Source organism: Kogia breviceps, chromosome 2, assembly GCF_026419965.1.
Source record: "Kogia breviceps isolate mKogBre1 chromosome 2, mKogBre1 haplotype 1, whole genome shotgun sequence".
In the NCBI taxonomy this organism is placed as follows: Eukaryota; Metazoa; Chordata; class Mammalia; order Artiodactyla; family Physeteridae; genus Kogia; species Kogia breviceps.
In genome coordinates, this window is record NC_081311.1 from 27,093,856 (window position 1) to 27,114,018 (window position 20,163).

The window sequence follows — 20,163 nt, forward strand, 5'->3', positions numbered from 1 at the left end:
ACCAAGTCCTAACCACTGGACTTGCAGGGAACTCCCTGTAAACTTTTTAGTGATGGCCGTTCTGACTGGTGTGAGGTGGTATCTCATTGTAGTTTTGATTTGTGTTTCTCTAATAATTAGCTATGTTGAGCATCTTTTCATGTGCCTATTGGCCATCTGTATGTCTTCCTTGGAGAAATGTCTCTTTAGGTCTTCTACCTATTTTTTGATTGAGTTGTTTGTTTTTTTGTTATTGAGTTGTATGAGCTGTTTGTATATGTTGGATATTAAGCCCTTGGTCACATTGCTTGCAGATATTTTCTCCCAGTCTGTAGCTTATCATTTTGTTTTGTTTATGGTTTCCTTTGCTGTGCACAAGCTTATAAGTTTGATTAGGTTCCATTTGTTTATTTTTGCTTTTATTTCTATTGCCTTGGGAGACTGATTAAGAAAACATTGATATGATTTATGTCAGAGAATGTTTTGCCTGTGTTCTCTTCTAGGAGTTTTATGGTGTCATGTCTTATATTTAAAACTTTGAGCTATTTTGAGTTTATCTTTGTGTATGGTGTGAGGGTGTGTTCTAAACTCATTGATTTAAATGTGGCTGTCCAGCTTTCCCAACACCACTTGCTGAAGAGACTGTCTTTTCTCCATTGTATATTCTTCCCTTCTTTGTTGAAGATTAATTGACCATATGTGTGTGGGTTTATTTCTGGGCTTTCTATTCTGTGCCATTGATCCATATGTCTGTTTTTGTGCCAATACTAGGCTGTTTTGTGTGTGTGTGTGTGTGTGTGTGTGTGTTACGCGGGTCTCTCACTGCTATGGCCTCTCCCGTTGCGGGGCACAGGCTCCGGACGCGCAGGCTCAGCGGCCATGGCTCATGGGCCCAGCCGCTCCGCAGCATGTGGGATCTTCCCGGACCAGGGCATGAACCCATGTCCCCTGCATCGGCAGGTGAACTCTCAACCACTGTGCCATCAGGGAAGCCCGGCTGTTTTGATTACTGTAGCTTTGCAGTATTGTCTGAAGTCTGGGAGGGTTGTGCCTCCTGCTTTGTTCTTTTCCCTTGGGATTGCTTTGGCAATTCTGGGTCTTTTATGGTTCTATATAAATTTTAAGATTATTTGTTCTAGTTCTGTGAAAAATGTCATGGGTAATTTGATAGGGGTTGCATTAAACCTGTAGATTGCTTTGGGTAGTATGGCCATTTTAACAGTGTTAATTCTTCTAATCCTAGAGCATGGGATATCTTTCCTAAATGGTTTTCTAAACCTTGATTTCCAATTTTTTTGCTAATATATAGAAACAGAATTATTTTTGAATTGACCTTTTTTCTCACAACTTCGATAAATTCTTATTTTTTTTAGAGTTCTTAAAATTTTCTGTGCTTACAATCATATTGTGTACAAGTAAATTCAGTTTTACTTCTTTCTTTCAAGTCTGTATGGCTTTGATTTCTTTTTCTTTCCTTATTGCACTGGCTAGGACCCCCAGTACAGTATTGAAGTGATCAGAGTAAATATCCCTGACAGATCTTCAGGAGAAAGCATTTGGTCTTTCATCATTAAGTAATGTGTTAGCTATAGGTTTTCATAGATTTGTTTATTAGGTTGAGGAAGTTCCCTTCTATCCAGAGTTTGCTGAGAGCTTTTATTATGATGAATGTTGAATTTTGTCAGTGTTTTTTCTGTATATATTGAGATGATCATATGGATTTTCTCTTTTATTCTGTTAATATGGTGGCTGATTTTAAAATATTAATCCAACCTTATATTCCTGGGAAAAGCCTTTCTTGATCATGATATAGTATTTTATTTTATTTTAATTAATTAATTTATTTAATTTGGGGGGGGGGCTGTGTTGGGTCTTCATTGCCGCGCAATGGGCTTTCTCTAGTTGCAGCGAGCGGGGGCTGCTCTTTGTTGCAGTGTGCAGGCTTCTCATTTTGTTGGCTTCTCTTGTTGTGGAGCACAGGTACTAGGTGTGTGGGCTTCAGTAGTTGTGGCACGTGGGCTCAGTAGTTGTGGCTCACGGGCTTTAGAGTGCAGTCTCCGTAGTTGTGGCACACGGGCTTAGTTGCTCCACAGCATGTGGGATCTTCCCAGACCAGGGCTAAACCTGTGTCCCCTGCACTGGCAGGCAGATTCTTAACCACTGTGCCACCAGGGAAGCACGTGATATAGTATTTATAATATATATTTCAGAATTTGAGTTGCTAATATTTTGTTGATTATTTTTATGTCAGTATTTATGAGGGATATTAGTTTACAGTTTTCTTGTGGTATCTTTGGTTTTGGTATTAGAGTAATGTTGCCTTACAAAATAAGTTAGGGAGTATTCCTTCCTCTATTTTTTTTTTTTTGTGGTACGCAGGCCTCTCACTGTTGTGGCCTCTTCCATTGTGGAGCACAGGTTCCAGATGCACAGGCTCAGCGGCCATGGCTCACGGGCCCAGCCACTCTGCGGCATGTGGGATCTTCCTGGACCGGGGCACGAACCCGCGTCCCCTGCATCAGCAGGTTGGACTCTTAACCACTGTGCCACCAGGGAAGCCCCCCTCCTCTATTTTTATAAAGAGTTTGTGAAGAATCACTGTTAGTTCTTGCTTAATGATTAATAGAATTCACCAGTTAAGGCATCTGGACCTGGAATTTTCTTTGTAGGAAGAATTTTTTTTTCTCTTTAATTTAATTTATTTATTTATTTATTTATTTTTATTTTTTTTTATTTTATTTTTTTTTTGCGGTACGCGGGCCTCTCACTGTTGTGGCCTCTCCCGTTGCGGAGCACAGGCTCCGGACGCGCAGGCTCAGTGACCATGGCTCACGGACCCAGCCGCTCCGCGGCACGTGGGATCTTCCCAGACCGGGGCACGAACCCGCGTCCCCTGCATCGGCAGGCGGACTCTCAACCACTGCACCACCAGGGAAGCCCAATTTATTTATTTTTTATACAGCAGGTTCTCATTAGTTATCCATTTTATACATGTTAGTGTATATATGCCAAACCCAATCTCCCAATTCATCACACCACCACCACCACCCTTCTGCCACTTTTCCCCCTTGGTGTCCATACGTTTGTTCTCTCCATCTGTGTCTCAATTTCTGTCCTGCAGACCGGTTCATCTGTACCATTTTTCTAGGTTCCACATATATGTGTTAATATACGATATTTGTTTTTCTCTTTCTGACTTACTTCACTCTGTATGACAGTCTCTAGATCCATCCACATCTCTACAGATGACCAGTTTCGTTACTTTGTATACATGTACCACATCTTCTTTATCCATTCGTCTGTCCATGGGCATTTAGGTTGCTTCCATGTCCTGGCTATTGTAAATACTGCTGCAGTGAACATTGGGGTGCATGTGTCTTTTTTAATTATGGTTTTCTCTGGGTATATGCCCAGTAGTGGGATTGCTGGGTCATATGGTAATTCTATTTTTAGTTTTTTAAGGAACCTCCATACTGTTCTCCATAGTGGCTGTATCAATTTACATTCCCACCAACAGTGCAGGAGGGTTCCCTTTTCTCCACACCCTCTCCAGCATTTATTGTTTGCAGATTTTTTGATGATGGCCATTGTCACTGGTGTGAGGTGATACCTCATTGTAGTTTTGATTTGCAATTCCTCTAATGATTAATGATGTTGAGCATCCTTTCATGTGTTTGTTGGCAATCTGTGTAACTTCTTTGGAGAAATGTCTGTTAGGTCTTCTGCCCATTTTTGGAGTGGGTTGTTTGTTTTTTGATAATGAGCTGTTTGTATACTTTGGAAATTAATCCCTTGTCAGTAACATGGTTTGCAAATATTTTCTCCCATTCCATAGGTTGTCTTTTCATTTTGTTTACGGTTTCCATTGCTGTGTAGAAGCTTTTAAGTTAAATTAGGTCCCATTTGTTTATTTTCACTGTTGTGAAATTTCACTCGTTATTCCTGATAATATTCCTTGTTTTGAAGTCTCCTTGTCAGATATTAATACAGCAATTCAAGTTTCTTTTAATTAGTGTTGATATAGCATGTTTTTTCCCATCTTTTTAACTTCAACCTATTTGTGTCTTTATATTTTAGGTGGATTTCTCTTAGACAGCCCATAGTTGAATCTTGATTTTATATCCAGTTTTATAATCTCTGCCTTTTAATTGGAGTGTTACATTTATTAATATGGCTGATTTGAAATCTGCCATCTTGCCTTTTTTTTTTTCTTTTTCTCCCATCTGTTCTTTGTTCATCTTTTTCTGCCTTTGTTTGGAAAAACTGAGTATTTTTTTTTTGCAGGTTATTTTTCCTGTTTTTCATTTTCTTTTTTCTTATTTTTTTAACATCTTTATTGGAGTATAATTGCTTTACAATGGTGTGTTAGTTTCTGCTTTATAACAAAGTGAATCAGCTATACATATACATATATCCCCATATCTCCTCCCTCTTGCTTCTCCCTCCCTCCCTCCCTATCCCACCCCTCTAGGTGGTCACAAAGCACTGAGCTGATCTCCCTGTGCTATGTGGCTGCTTCCCACTAGCTATCTATTTTACATTTGGTAGTGTATATATGCAATGCCACTCTCTCACTTCATCCCAGCTTACCCTTCCCCCTCCCTGGGTCCTCAAGTCCATTCTCTATGTTTACGTCTTTATTCCTGTCCTGCCCCTAGGTTCTTCAGAACCATTTTTTTTTTAGATTCCATGTATATGTGTTAGCATATGGTATTTGTTTTTCTTTTTCTGACTTACTCTGTATGACAGATTCTAGGTCCATCCACCTCACTACAAATAATTCAATTTTGTTTCTTTTTATGGCTGAGTAATATTCCATTGTATATATGTACCACATCTTCTTTATCCATTCATCTGTTGATAGACACTTAGGTTGCTTCCATGTCCTGGCTATTGTAAATAGAGCTGCAGTGAACATTGTGGTATATGTTTCTTTTTATTTTTTTTTATTTATTTATTTATTTATTTATTTATTTATTATTTATTTATTTATTTATTTATTTATTTATTATGCGGTACACGGGCCTCTCACTGCTGTGGCCTCTCCCGTTGCGGAGCGCAGGCTCCGGATGCGCAGGCTCAGCGGCCATGGCTCACGGGCCCAGCCGCTCTGCGGCATGTGGGATCTTCCCGGACCGGGGCACGAACCCGCGTCCCCTGCATCGGCAGGCGGACTCTCAACCACTGCGCCACCAGGGAAGCCCAAATGTTTCTTTTTGAATTATGGTTTTCTCAGGGTATATGCCCAGTAGTGGGATTGCTGTCATATGGTAGTTCTATTTTTAGTTTTTTAAGCAACCTCCATACTGTTCTCCATAGTGGCAGTATCAATTTACATTCCCACCAACAGTGCAAGAGCATTCCCTTTTCTCCACACCCTCTCCAGCATTTATTCTTTGTAGATTTTTTGATGATAGCCATTCTGACTGGTGTGAGGTGATACCTCATTGTAGTTTTGATTTGCATTCTCTAATGATTAATGTTGTTGAGCATCCTTTCATGTTTTTGTTGGCAATCTGTATATCTTCTTTGGAGAAATGTCTGTTTAGGTCTTCTGCCCATTTTTGGATTGGGTTGTTTGTTTTTTTGATATTGAGCTGCATGTGCTGCTTATAAATTTTGGAGGTTAATCCTTTTTCAGTTGCTTCATTTGCAAATATTTTCTCCCATTCTGAGGGTTGTCTTTTGGTCTTGTTTATGGTATCCTTTGCTGTGCAAAAGCTTTTAAGTTTCATTAGATCCCATTTGTTTATTTTTGTTTTCATTTCCATTTCTCTAGGAGGTGGGTCAAAAAAGATCTTGCTGTGATTTATGTCATAGAGTGTCTGCCTATGTTTTCCTCTAAGAGTTTTATAGTGTCTGGCCTTAGATTTAGGTCTTTAATCCATTTTGAGTTTATTTTGGTGTATGGTGTTAGGGAGTGTTCTAATTTCATTCTTTCACATGTAGCTGTCCAGTTTTCTCAGCACCACTTATTGAAGAAGGTGTTTTTTCTCCATTGTATATCCTTGCCTCCTTTATGAAAAATAAGGTGACCAGGGGCTTCCCTGGTGGCACAGTGGTTGAGAGTCTGCCTGCTGATGCAGGGGACATGGGTTTGTGCCCTGGTCCGGGAAGATCCCACATGCCGCGGAGCGGCTGGGCCCGTGAGCCGTGGCCGCTGAGCCTGAGTGTCCGGAGCCTGTGCTCCGCAACGGTAGAGGCCACAACAGTGAGAGGCCCGTGTACCGCAAAAAAAAAAAAAAGAAAAAATAAGGTGACCATATGTGCGTGGGGTTATCTCTGGGCTTTCTATCCTGTTCCATTGATCTATATTTCTGTTTTTGTGCCAGTACCATACTGTCTTGATTACTGTAGGTTTGTAGTATAGTCTGAAGTCCAGGAGCCTGATTCCTCCAGCTCCGTTTTTCTTTCTTAAGATTGCTTTGGCTCTTCGGGGTCTTTTGTGTTTCCATACAAATTTTGAAACTTTTTGTTCTAGTTCTGTGAAAAATGCCAGTGGTAGTTTGATAGGGATTGCACTGAATCTGTAGATTGCTTTGGGTAGTATAGTCATTTTCACAGTGTTGATTCTTCCAATCCAAGAACATGGTATATCTCTCCATCTGTTTGTATCATGTTTAATTTCTTTCATCAGTGTCTTACAGTTTTCTGCATACCGGTCTTTTGTCTCCTTAGGTAGGTTTATTGCTAGGTATTTTATTCTTTTTGTTGCAGTGGTAAATGGGAGTGTTTCCTTAATTTCTCTTTCAGATTTTTCATCTTTAATGTATAGGAATGCAAGATATTTCTGTGCATTAATTTTATATCCTGCTACTTTACCAAGTTCATTGATTAGCTCTAGTAGTTTTCTGGTAACATCTTTAGGGTTCTCTATGTATAGTATCATGTCATCTGAAAACAGTGACAGCTTTACCTTTTCTTTTCCGATTTGGATTTCTTTTATTTCTTTTTCTTCTCTGATTGCTGTGGCTAGAACTTCCAAAACTATGTTGAATAATAAGGTGAGAGTGGACAACCTTGTCTTGTTCCTGATCTTAGAGGAAATGGTTTCTAACTGAGTATTTTTTATGATTCCATTTTATGTCCAATATTCATTTCTATACCTCTTAATTTTATTATTTTAGTCGTTGCTCTAGGTTTTACTATATGCATCTTTAACTTACCACAGTGTACCTTCAAAATATGTTACAGGACTTCATGTAATGTATAGTAACCTTGCAGTAGTGTGTTTCCATTTGTCCCCCTCTTGTTCTTTGTACTACTGTTGTCAGACATTTTTCTTCTAGGTTTCTTATGAATTTCACTTTAGATTGTTATTATTTTTTGCTTTAAAGAGTCATTTATCTTTTTTCCTAGTTTTCAAATTTATGTAAAAGTTTTTTACACTTATCTGTGTATTTACCATTTCCAGTATTATTTATTCCTATTTATAGATCCAGATAATATAATTGTCCTTCTACCAGAAGATCTTCTTTAAACATCTCTTCTAGTTGCAGGACTGTTGGCAACAGTCTGTTAGATTGTTTGTTTGATAAGGTCTTTATTTCACCCTCATTTTAGAAAGATATTTTTGCTGGATATAGAATTCTGGGCTAACAATTTTTTTGCTTTTAGCACCATATCATTCCATTGTTTTCTGGCTTGTATAGTTATTGACAAGAATTGTGAGTTTTTATCTTTGCTCCTCTGTACATAATGTGTTTATCCCCCTTCTAGCTGTTTTTAATATTCTGTCTTTAACATTGATTTTCAGCAGTTTTATTGTGATGTGCCTTATACCTTCCATTTTGTTCCTTATTATGTTCATGGTCGTCTTTAAACACTTGAACATAATTATAATAGCTTTTTAAATGTCCTTGCTAATTCCATCATCTCTTTCATTTCTAGGTCTATTTCTATTCATTGTTGGTTTTCTTGGTTATGAGTTACATTTTCCTGCTTCTTGACGTGTCTGGGTTTTTTTGTTTTTTTAAAAAAATTTTTGGCTACATTGGGTCTTGTTGCTGTGCATGGGCTTTCTCTGGTTGTGGCAAGCGGGGGCTACTTTTCATTTCGGTGCACGGGCTTCTCATTGCAGTGGTTTCTCTTGTTGTGGAGCACGGGCTAGATGCGTGGGCTTCAGTAGTTGTGGCACACAGGCCTAGTTGCTCCGGGGCCTTTGGGATCTTCCTGGACCAGGGTTCGAACCCATGTACCGTGCATTGGCTGGCAGATTCTTAACCACTGAGCCACCAGGGAAGCCCAGATGTGTCTGATAATTTTTTATTGGATACTGGGCATTGTGAATGTTATATAGTTAAGTGCTGGATTTTGTTATCTTTATTAAATAATGTTGTACTTCATTGAGGAAGGTAAGCAAATTATTTGTGGAGCAGCAATGTTCTCTTGAAACTCCTTTTTTTCATTTGGTGATCTTTTTCTAGAGTGTTATTGAGATATAATTGACATACAGTACTGTTTAAATTTACCACAGTAACTTTAGTTAACATTAGTCATCTCCTGTAGGTACAAAGGTGGTGGGGAATGGGGTGTTCCTTGAGGTATAATTGACATATAGTACTGTTTAAATTTACCACAGTAACTTTAGTAACATTAGTCATCCCCTATAGGTACAAAAGTGGCGGGGAATGGGGTGTTCCTTGTGATGAAAACTCTTGGGATTTACTCTCTCAATAATTTCCAAATATACCATACAGCAGTGTTAACCATACCATACAGCATGTAGTACATTACATCCCCAGTACTAATTTATCTTATAATTGGAAGTTTGTACCTTTTGACCACCTTCATCCATGAAATTTCTTTTTATCTTTGTTAAGGTAGGTTTATAGTGGCCTTTAACTCTAGGGCTAGTTTAGTTCTATAATTAAGGTGTGACTGTTCTGGTGCCTCTTTTGAATGCCATACATATTCAACAGGTACTTTTCATTCTGCTTGGTCAAAATTCATACACCTCCCAGTCCTGTGTGAGCTCTGGGAACTGTTCAGCTTACAGATCCTTAGTCATTTTTTTGTTTGAACTGGTTGAATTTTACCTTATACGTGCGATTCTTATTCAGCAGCAGATTCAGTGGGAATCCTACATAAATTTCTGAAGCTCTGTTCTTTGCCTCTTTTCTTTCTGGTAACCTGCCTCACAAGTGCCAGCCACCTCTTCCTTTCCAAACTCGAGAGTGTCTCCTTAGCCCAGCAAGATATTCATGCTCACCTTATATTTTCTTTCTCTCAGGATTCCTGTCCTGAACTGCCTTTTATACCATGTATGAAAAGAGGTATTTCTTTCCTAGTTTTCAGTTACTCCATCATGAATGGAAGTGGAAGTCCTGAACTACTTTAAAATATTACAGTAAACCCTGAGTTACCCAACTAAATTTTTTAAAATTCATATACTTTTCAGAGAAACTTCCCTTGAATTAACTATTCATATGCGTTGTCCATTTTACTTCATTCTCTTTCTTCCTTCCTTCTTTTTTTAGTTACTGGAGGAAAGGGTTTTTAAAAATAAATTTATTTATTTATCTTTGGCTGTGTTGGGTCTTTGTTGCTGTGCGTGGGCTTTCTCTATTTGCGGCGAGCCAGGGCTACTCTTCATTGCAGTGCGCGGGCCTCTTATTATGGTGGCTTCTCTTTGTTGTGGAGCATGGGCTCTAGGCATGCAGGCTCAGTAGCTGTGGCTTGGTGGCTCTAGGGTGCAGGCTCAGTAGTTGTGGTACACAGGCTTAGTTGCTCCGCGGCATGTGGCATCTTCCCAGACCAGGGCTCCAACACATGTCCCCTGCATTGGCAGGTGGATTTTTAACTGCTGAGCCACCAGGGAAGTCCTAGAGGAGAGTCTTGAGTGGATTTTGGAAACAATATGTTATAGTGAGCATTTTAATATATTTTTAAAGATAATCCACTAAAACATCTCTCTTCCCTTTCCCCATTTTTTCCTTCTATTCTTGGGCCAGAGTCCCAGCCTTACATTGATCATTTACAAAGGTTCAACCCTCCACTCTCTTAAAAGAGCAAGAATTGAAGCTGAAGCTCTTGGATGGATGATATTTTGTCCTGACAGTTAACTGTCTTCTTGGTCATCATGACTCCTTTAGGCTATGTCCACCTGGAGAGAATTTTGCAATCTGAATTAGCTGAGTAGGATTAGGTGGTAGGCAAGAGAAGAGACTTTGGATTCCTTAATTTTCCCTGTCTTAAAAGATGTGATACTGTTTCAACCAGGCTGCCCATTCACTGGTCAGTTATGCAGCTGACTGCAAACCACACTTAGTTCTACTGGCCCAACTGTTTATGTGCTTATATATGTGGGTATGCCCTTACATGGTGGTTTATCTTGATTCCCCATTTGCTTGTTAGCTCCTTAAAGGCAGGACTTGGGCTTTAGAAGCCTATAAGAGTGCTGAGAACAGTGCACTGGCTGGGTGTACTGTCTAATTCTAATCTTATCATGAGACTTTTTTTCCCTCCTGGGCCGTGCGCAGCTTGCGGGATCTCAGTTCCCTGACTAGGGACTGAACCCAGGCCACAGCAGTGAAAGCCGAATCCTAACCACTAGACCACCAGAGAACTCCCCTATCGTGCAACCTTGATGAGAGATTCTTTTCCTTTTTGGTTGGGCCTGAGTGTTACTAAATTAGTCCACAAGCATGTTGAATGTTTACTGTTCCTTAGGACTTTGTTAGGCATTGTGGAAAATCTGTAATGTAAAACTGGGTGCCTTCCTTCAGGGTGCTGAGAATCTAGCTATGATGCAGTTTCAGTGAGGAACTCAGTAGTAATAGCATGTTTGTTTCTTCAAGAGAGAGCCTGCCACTCAGCCTGCCTGTACCTGCTAAAGCACAAACCCTAAAGCAGGGTGTTCTTTCCTCCACCAGAAATCCCTCATTGGGAAGCCTGTAGAAGACAGATCTCTTCCAGAAAGTGGGAGAAGGGAAAGGTTGCTCATTTATGGCAGGGGTTGGAATTTCAGGTCCTAAAAAGCAGTTATTCATGGAGTCATTTTAAAATGAAAGAATAATAATAATAACAGGGCTTCCCTGATGGCACAGTGGTTAAGAATCCGCCTGCCAATGCAGGGGACATGGGTTCGAGCCCTGGTCCGGGAAGATCCCACATGCTGCGAAGCAACTAAGCCCATGCGCCACAACTACTGAGCCTGTGCTCTAGAGCCCACGAGACACAACTACTGAGCCTGTGCACCACAACTACTGAAGCTCACGCACCTAGAGCCCATGCAGCACAACAAGAGAAGCCACTGCAATGAAAAGCCTGCGCACCACGACGAAGAGTAACCCCCACTCGCCGCAACTAGAGAAAGCCTGCATGCAGCAATGAAGACCCAACACAGCCAAAAATAAACAAAAAATAAATTAATTTAAAAATAAAATAAACTTATGAAATGATTGTCAACCCAGTGTAAAAATAATAATAATAACAGCTATGGTTATTACGTACTGCTTGTGTGTCAAGTGGTATACTTGGCGCTTTATATATATTACCTTATTTAATCTTCTATATGATGAACGGTATTATTATCCCTGTTTTACAGATGAGGAAACGAGCTCACCCAGCTCCACCCTGCTGTTAGTATGTGGTAGAGCTAGGGTGAGTCCAGGCAGGCTGGCTCTAGAGCCATTCTCTTAACTACGTTATTTTGAAAATTAATAGCTGATGGTTGAGATTCTTTTTCAGGGCCTAGGCACAACTAGACCCAGACTGTGACCCACCAATGTCTTTAATTGGAGAACATCTTTGTATTGCTTTTTTTTTTTTTTTTTTTGGCTGCATTGGGTCTTCATTGCTGCACGTGGGCTTTCTCTAGTTGTGGTGAGTGGGGGCTATTTTGCTGCAGTGCATGGGCTTCTCATTGCGGTGGCCTCTCTTGTTGAAGAGCACAGGTTCTAGGGCGCATGGGCTTCAGTAGTTGTGGCACACAGGCTTAGCTGCTCTGTGGCATGTGGGATCTTCCCGGATCAAGTTATTGAACCCGTGTCCCCTGCATTGGCAGATAGATTTTTTTTTTTTTCTTTTTTGGCGGTACGCGGGCCTCTCACTGTTGTGGCCTCTCCCGTTGCGGACCATAGGCTCCGGACGCGCAGGCTCAGCGGCCATGGCTCACGGGCCTAGCTGCTCCACGGCGTGTGGGATCTTCCCGGACTGGGGCACGAACCCGTGTCCCCTGCATCGGCAGGCGGACTCTCAACCACTGCGCCACCAGGGAAGCCCGGCAGGTAGATTCTTAACCACTGCCACCAGGGAAGTCCCTGCAGTGCTTCTTGTTTAGCTTTAACTAATCCTGAATTTGGAAGAATAAATATGGATTATGGAGGAAGAAGAATTGGCTTTTTGCTTCTCTATCCTCAGAATTCTCCTTACAAGCTGTCCAGCACGTGACCACCACTTAATTGTGAGAATGCCACTGAAGGGCTGTCCTTAGACTGGTGGGATTGTAGAGTTAGGGAGAGACCTTTATTGCTTCTGGGAGAAAAGAAACACATTAAACACAGTAAACACATAACCAGTTCTGGGGAGGGGCTGCTTTGGGAAAGTAGAGGAAGAGTGAGAGGCCAGATGAGGTCCTTTCAGAGAAAATGAAAGATTCTAGGAAGCCCACAAGCCCAACAACTGGTAAAAGAAGGTGGGCTGTGCTACGGTGTAGACTGTTACCTGATTGATTAGGGAGGGATGTCCCCCTAGGAAGGGCCTTTAAAGTTGCCAGGACGTCAGAAATTGAGGCGGCAAATTATGATAAAACCTGAGGCCTTTAGGTACAAGGTTCTGGGATATTACCCTCTGCCTAACTACTGCCCTTGCCATGTCCCAGGCCAGTGTTGAGTGTGAGGGAGGCCCAAATGGGACATATTCCTAAAGTCTTAAGCTACAGAAAGGAAGATCCCAGATGAGGAGTGTATCCCTAGTGCTCTGAAGTTCCGAATGGGCTGGGGCCCAGACCTGAGCTTAGAATGTTTTCTTCTCTTGGAAATTTAAGAGAAGTGATATGGGCAGGAAATGGCAGTGGCTGGGTGAACACAAGAAAGGGCCAGGGAAGGAGAACGTGACCCTGGGCAATGTCTGGACAAGGGGAGAGCTGAGATCATGCACAAAGTCCAGCCAGGCCTCTGGTTTCCTTCCAAGGAGCTGATAGCTCAGGGGCCTTCTCTGCTTTCACCTCCCTGCAAGAAACTGAACTAAGCTCTTCCAGGAAAAGCCAGCTTTATTGGGAAAGAAAAAAATCCCTGTTCTGAGCGATATCTTAAACCTTCCACTCTGCCCTGGCAAGAAGAGAGAAAGCCCAGGTGATCAGGGCGGCCTTGCCTGAGGCTCTCATTGCATCTCTTGATGTGCTGTTTCTTCTTCTCAGGAGTTAGCTTTAGCATGGTATTTGTCTTTTGGCACCTGACACCCCTTAGGAAAGGCTGAGCCCAGGTTGCTGGGTCATAGCCATTGCTGAAGCTGCCCAGAGTTCAGGGATTGGAAAAGCATGTATTATCTTATTCTGCCTGATTCCTGGGAGCTGGTTGCCTTTTTCTGGAATTTTGCCTTTTTCTGGGCTTGAGCCATTTACTTCTGAGCCAAGACCTTGGGTGTAGATATTTCAGCCACTAGCACATCCCACGTGCATGAGGGGCCCAGATTACTTCGTGGATGACTGGTGTTGCTGGGTACTGGTCCTCTTGCTGACAGAGCTGACAAATGGAATTAGAAGCAAAGGAGCCAGCCTATACTAGAGTCTGTGGGACATAGTTTAGCAAAGTGACCTTGAGGAGTGGGGTGTCAGGAGGAAAAGAGCCTGAATCTGGACCAGACCTTTGACCTAGCTGTCCCTCCCAAACTCAGGAACACAAGCCTGTGTTCTCCATCCCTACTTTCTCCTCAGTAATTCTTGGCAGGCAGAAGTGTTTGCCACTAGGTGAAGTCTTCCCTGGCACAAGACTGAACTGGTGAAGGGAACAGCCCAGAGGCACCTTTGTACCCCTCAGGAATCCATTCTCAGTCCCTCTGCTCAGTCCTGACTCTAGCTTATTCCCTTCACCCCTACGTTCTGTTGGAGCTAAGCCTCCTTCATCACACTCCTTCCTCCCAAGACTCCCTACTGAGCTGGGAGCTCTTCATGACATCATACACTTCCCTCCCAGGTCAGATCAAATTGCAAAATAGCTATCACACAGATTGCCACAGTGAAAAATTATTCACTCTCCTGATCTCTTCTTTCTACCCAGCTCACTTCTTCTAACTTAATGTAGAAGATCTACATCTTCTGATGTAACTAATCATTGTATAACCCAAATATAATTATCTTCAAGATGGCAAGATAGTACTACACTCTCTAAATACTAGTCTGGTCTTGCTAATAATAGACATGATATAAAAAAATAGTTTTCATTAAAATGGGCAGCAGGGGGCTGGGCTAGTTCACCTCTAAATATTCGTGATGTAACTAATTATCCTTGTCTTTGATTTATGGTCTGATAAGCCGAAGTCATATCAGGACTGGCTTTGGTAGTCTTTTCCTTCTGGAACCACAGAGATCCAAGGTTCCTGGAGTTAGTGGAGGTCTGAATCCACCCCCATAGAAAGCAGAGGCATAGTAGGGGAGGGAGCCCTTATCAGAACAAAAGAGGATGAGATAAGCTCTAGCTTAGTTTAGAAAGTGTCTCCTACACTCCAAGGCTAGGATGCCCGAAAAGTTCCATCCAGGCAATGGATAAGAAGACTGAGTTGGCATTGGGAGATGAAAACAAGTGGCAGATGGTGCTGAGGAACATCCCAGGACTGAAGAAATGTGGCTCCCAGAAAAAGAAAAGGAAGGAGACATTGGCAAAGTCTTACTCAGCAGTTGACAGCCTGGCCAGAGAAAGCTGCAGGATATGGCTGAGAACGCATCTTTGGTATCAGGGATACTGAGGGGCTCTGACACTCACTGTTCTGTCACCTCTTCTCATGCTTCTTTACCATACCCATAGTAAACAGCCCTGGTGACCAGGCTGGACTAGTCAGGAAAGGCAGGGGATGGAAGAGATTAGAAAGTGGTCCCACCTACCATATAGCATAGGGAACTATATACTCAATATCTTGTAATATCCTATAATGAAAGAGAATGTAAAAAAAAGAATATGTATGTATGTGTGTATATATATATTTTGGCCATGCCACACAGCTTGTGGGATCTTAATTCCCCAACCAGGGCTTGAACCCATGCCCTCGGCAGTGAAAGCATGGAGTTCTAAACACTGGACTGCCAGGGAATTCCCTATGTATTTTTGTATATATGTATAACTGAATCACTTTGCTGTACACCTGAAACACACACCATTGTAAATCGACTATATTTCAATAAAAATTAAAAAGAAAACCAAAAACATGGCTCCAGAAACCTGAGGAATCACTCCCCATGGCCAGGCTTTTTTCAGGGTAATAAGTAGTGAGCAAGGTCTCTTGGGAGTATTGTCTAAGACTGAATTCAACACAGTAGGGCAGCAGGAGGGGCGTGGGGGCCAAATGACCTAGGGTTCGTGTGGACTAAGCCCCACCTGGCCCTTGACTTCCCCAGGTGCTAGAGGTAGTGCGAGCCAACTATGACACGCTCACACTGAAGCTGCAAGATGGCCTGGACCAGTATGAGCGCTACTCCGAGCAGCACAAGGAAGCCGCCTTCTTCAAAGAGCTGGTGAGTGTGCCCTACCTCCATCTCTGCTTGTGTCTCTTAAGGGCCCTTTCCCAGCCCTTTTCCACAGCACGGGCTCTAGGCGTGTGAGCTTCAGTAGTTGTGGCGCACAGGCTCAGTAGTTGTGTCTCGTGGGCTCTAGAGCACAGGCTCAGTAGTTGTGGCGCATGGGCTTATTAGTTGCTTCGCAGCATGTGGGATCTTCCCGGACCAGGGCTTGAACCCGTGTCCCCTGCATTGGCAGGCGGATTCTTAACCACTGTGCCATCAGGGAAGCCCTGTTATTATTATTATTCTTTCATTTTAAAATGACTCCATGAATAACTGCTTTTTAGGACCTGAAATTCCAACCCCTGCCATAAATGAGCAACCTTTCCCTTCTCCCACTTTCTGGAAGAGATCTGTCTTCTACAGGCTTCCCAATGAGGGATTTCTGGTGGAGGAAAGAACACCCTGCTTTAGGGTTCTACTGTGCAGGTGGGCAAAGGCTGATGAAATAAGACTGGAGGGGCCTGCTTGGATTGGGTTTGCAACTTATCTCCCAAAGCAGTCCGGGAAGGACCAGGCAGTGAGAGACCAAGATATTCCCCAGAGTACTGGTGCCAGGCTGGGAAGGGTGAGAAGCCTGAGGCAGCAGTGCCCACCTCTCCTCTGCAGCCATGGTGACAGCCCTTGCACAGCTCCAGCTGGGCCTGGAGTTTGACATGTGTTCCCAGTGGCAGCTCTGGCTCATTACTCCTTATCCTGTCCTCAGAGTAACTAATGAGAGTAATTGATTCTTCTCCTCCTTATGTAATCACTTCTTCCTAAATTCCTAACTGGGTCCTGGTCTGAGTGCCCTTCCAATCTAGTTCTCCAGTCTTTACTCTCTACCCCCATTCCCACTTTCCAGTCACTCAGCTTCCTGCAGCCCCCTCCCTTGGCCGCCTGCAGCCAGTGAACATCTGCTCCGCCTCCTACTCCACCTCCCAGTCAGCATTTCCACAGAACTGGACTTACCCTGTTGGTGGTCCCTGTCCTGTCCTGTGCTCAGCAGATGCTCTCAGGAAAAGCCCAGTCTCCCTGTATTCCTGCCACTCCACCTGCCTGGTAGTGCATGATCATGGCTGGGGGCTGAGACCAGGGCACACAGGCCTGTGTACTGACTTCCCATGTCCTCAGACCTCCCACTGCTGGGGCAGAACTTGCATCAGCCCAGCTTTTACTTACCCATGCCCAGTCCATGATGAAGGTACTAGATTTTAGATCACCTGTCTTGTGCTAAACCCAGCCCAACTCTGACCCTGACATGGCATTCCTGGGATTATTGGGTTTCCCCAAGGTGAGTCAGATATACTCTGGACTGAGTTAGTTGGGAACAGGGAAGCCAGTAGTGTATGTAATAAGAAGATAGCAGAGTACATACAGTATTTTAATGGGGTGGTCAGCAAGTTATTGGGAGATGAAGAGGATTGTGGAGGAGAGAGTTCAAGCAGCTCTCTTGAGGCTTTTGGGCACTAGCCTGTGCCTTACTCATTTCTCTTCATATCTGTACCTCTGGCACAGGGAAGCAAAGAGGGTCTGGTTAGGTTTGGAGTTAATGAGCTTGAGCTGCCTGTTGTTTGCCATGCTGCCCTTTCCTCTGCTTCCTGCCTGATGACTTCATTAAGTTTCCCATAGCAAAGCAGAAATTGAAGAAAAGCTCCCTGGGCTTTGGGGCCTAAGACAGATACACTTTCTTTTTCTCCTTCCTCCCCTGCTTTATCTCTCATTCGATGTTCACTTCTGTTTCCCATGAATGAATTTCCTTCCAGAGTCTGCTGGATTCCTCTTAGAACCCACTCACAGCAGGGAGTTTGGCCTTCTGACCCCTTTCCCAGAGGTCTTTTCTCCTGCTGACACAGGCAGGACTTCCTGCAAGGTTCTTGGGCTGTGGGTAGAAAGCATGAGCAGTGGGGACATACCAAGGATACAGCTAGACTTTCCTCTCAAGTGGGGAGGCATCTTTGTGGTATGGAGAGTGCTGGACTAGGAGTTGAGAAACCTGGGTCCTACTTTCACAACTGGGACTCACTGGCTGTATGACCTGATCCTGGCTATTGGCCTCCTTCCATCCAATGACAGACAAGGGCTGCATCTCTAAACGTTCTTTCCAACCCAGAAAAGTAGATAAATACAGAAGGAGATTGAGGAGACTCGAAACACATCCAAAGAGAGGTAGCTCCAGAGCATGAGTCCTCTGGCCTCAGTTTCTCCTCCTCCATTAGACCACTGACCAGATCAGTCCCCCTTCTGCCTGACTGAGGCAAGGACAAAGGCCTGACCTCAGCCTTCCTTCCCTGTCTGTGCTTGTTTTTACCTCATCAGGTGCTCAGACGCCCTTCTCGCATCCACTAGGATTCCTGTCTCTCAACCTCTCTTTTCTTCCGACTATCACGGAATTGTTTGCTCATTTACCTGCAGGGATGATAGATGTTAAGGGTTCATTTCCTAAGAGAGAAACTTCTAGCACTGCATCTTGGCCTTGTGCTTCAGGCACTGCCCTCTGCTGTTTGTAACGGACTCTCTCCTGTTTTCTCTCTGCCTGTGCCCCCCCACCTTCCCTCACCTTTTTCCAGGTTCGATCCATTAGCACCAACGTCCGGAGGAACCTGGCCTTCCACACACTCAGCCAGGAAGTCCTGCTCAAGGAATTCTCCACTATCTCCTGAGGCTGCCATGCATACCTGGGCAGCCACTGACTGCCCTTACCCATGAGGCTTCCTGGGCTGGAGGCAGGGGCGAGGGGAGAGGGCCTGTTCCCAAAGCTGGAGAAAAACACAGATACCGAGGTCTCTCGGTGAAGGCCGCACTTCAGTGGAGCTTGGACAGCAGGGGCCAGGATGGGCAAGCCAAGGATAATCTTATTTGGGGAGAGGATGGGTGGGCACAGGGAGACACCTGCAGAAATGTGGGGACTTCCAGGGTGGGCTCTCTGAACAACCCCTCATATTTCCAATTGAGATTACAAGTTGTGGCTACTGACTAATTTTCAGGAGCTGTTGGGTAAGCCTTAGGGTGATGCCAACACCTGGGGCATCAGTGGTTCTCCTAGGCTTCTGAAAACAGACTAACTCTCAGATGTAGGGGGAGCCAGTTCTGCTTCCTTTGTGCCCAGAAATCTGTGTCCCCTGCCCCCACCGGCACTTGACCCAACTTAGCTCAGGCTTAGGGTGGGGTAGGAATGGGATACGTTTTTTCTATTTTCTGAATCCAGAGCTGACTCCTCTGCTGTCTGACCACCACTTTGTGGATTTGATTCTTGGCACCAGGAGTACCTGTTTGCGTTCCCCTGCCTTCCAGCCCATTGACTCGTCAGCACTACAGGGTCACCACCTTAGCTTTTCATTTTCAATCTGGTTTAAATTGTCTTTAGGGTGTGTGTGTGAAATAAACATGGACAGGTTTTCTGGAGCCCTCAGGTGCCTACTTTGCTGGTTCCCTTTCCAGCAGCTTCCCCACCTCCTTAGCTACCCCCTCCTCTGGGAGCCTTTCTTGCGTCTGCTGAGCTCCCCTCCACGTGTTCCACCCCCTCACCAGGCTGTTGTTTACATCCAGCCTGCGTGAGAATTTCCTCTGGGGAGGAATCTGTTCCTGCTGTGGTCTGGTGACTGGAAGGGAGAGAACTTGCTGGGGCCAGGCTCTGAAACAGGCCAGGTGAGCATCATGGAGAGGCCAAACTTTGGGAAGTTGGCCTATGGTGCCTTCTCTGGACAGCCTCCTTGGGACTACTACTGTAGGCTTTCCTGCCCCACAGCTGCCTTTGAAGTAGCTGCCGCTCTGAGATCCTCCCTTTCTAAAGCCCTCAGGGTGGTAGAGGGCAAGCAGCACAGGAAGAATCTGGGAGTAAGTACCAGAATCCAGTCGTGAGAGCAGGTCTGGGACCTCCCCAGCTGCTATTCCACTTGGCTTCAAATCTTTTTGGGGTACTCGCCCTCCCTGGGAACCAGAGTTCCGACTCCAACATTGAGCAAATTCCAGAGAATCCACCATCGTGCTGCCATGTATAGTTGTTGATTCTTAAGGTATCAAGGGCAGGGTCATCTCTGATCACTAGATGGATAGTCCAGCCTGGGGCATTTAGTGTTTTCCATGGTGATAAACCCCAGAGGAGCAGGAGCTGGAAGCTGGTGGCAAGTTGAAGTTATTAAAAATTGATTTGTATGGGACAGTCTTTTTAGTGTCTTTTCTGTTTCCCCTTAATCTCTGTTATCCAGAACTCCTTTCTCAATGACAGAGTTAAGGTAATCTCCCAGGTGCTGGTCTCATCTGGTTAGGGAACCCTTTATATGCTGTTTCTCAGTCTCCTGGTCCTAGTGGAAGCCAGTTCAGTTCAGAAGTTGTAGCCTCCCTTTGCCTTTTGGGTGGAAGGAAGGAAGAAGAAAATCCCTTTACCTCAAAATTTGGTGTTAAGGAGGCCAGCCAGCCTATTTGGGCTGCTTCTAGATTCCTGCCAGCCTTTCATATGAAGTGCATAAGGGCAGGTCCAGGACATGAGGCAA

At 43.9% G+C, this 20,163-nt stretch overlaps 1 protein-coding gene across 17 annotated transcripts in view; it reads left to right on the forward strand.

The window, feature by feature from the left end:
* Window positions 1–19,830, forward strand: part of ARMH3 (armadillo like helical domain containing 3) — a 181,164-nt gene extending 161,334 nt beyond the window's left edge. For 12 of the 17 annotated variants that reach the window (XM_067024827.1, XM_067024822.1, XM_067024831.1 and 9 more), the window contains 2 exons: window positions 15,530–15,646; window positions 18,241–19,830. In XM_067024827.1, coding sequence (XP_066880928.1) covers window positions 15,530–15,646; window positions 18,241–18,333 — 210 coding nt within the window. In that variant the 3' untranslated portion in view covers window positions 18,334–19,830. Of the gene's footprint in view, window positions 1–12,062; window positions 12,248–15,529; window positions 15,647–18,240 lie in introns of those variants that run through there. The other 5 variants (XM_067024832.1, XM_067024833.1, XM_067024837.1 and 2 more) reach the window with 2 other exon arrangements.
* Window positions 19,831–20,163: the final 333 nt, after the last annotated feature.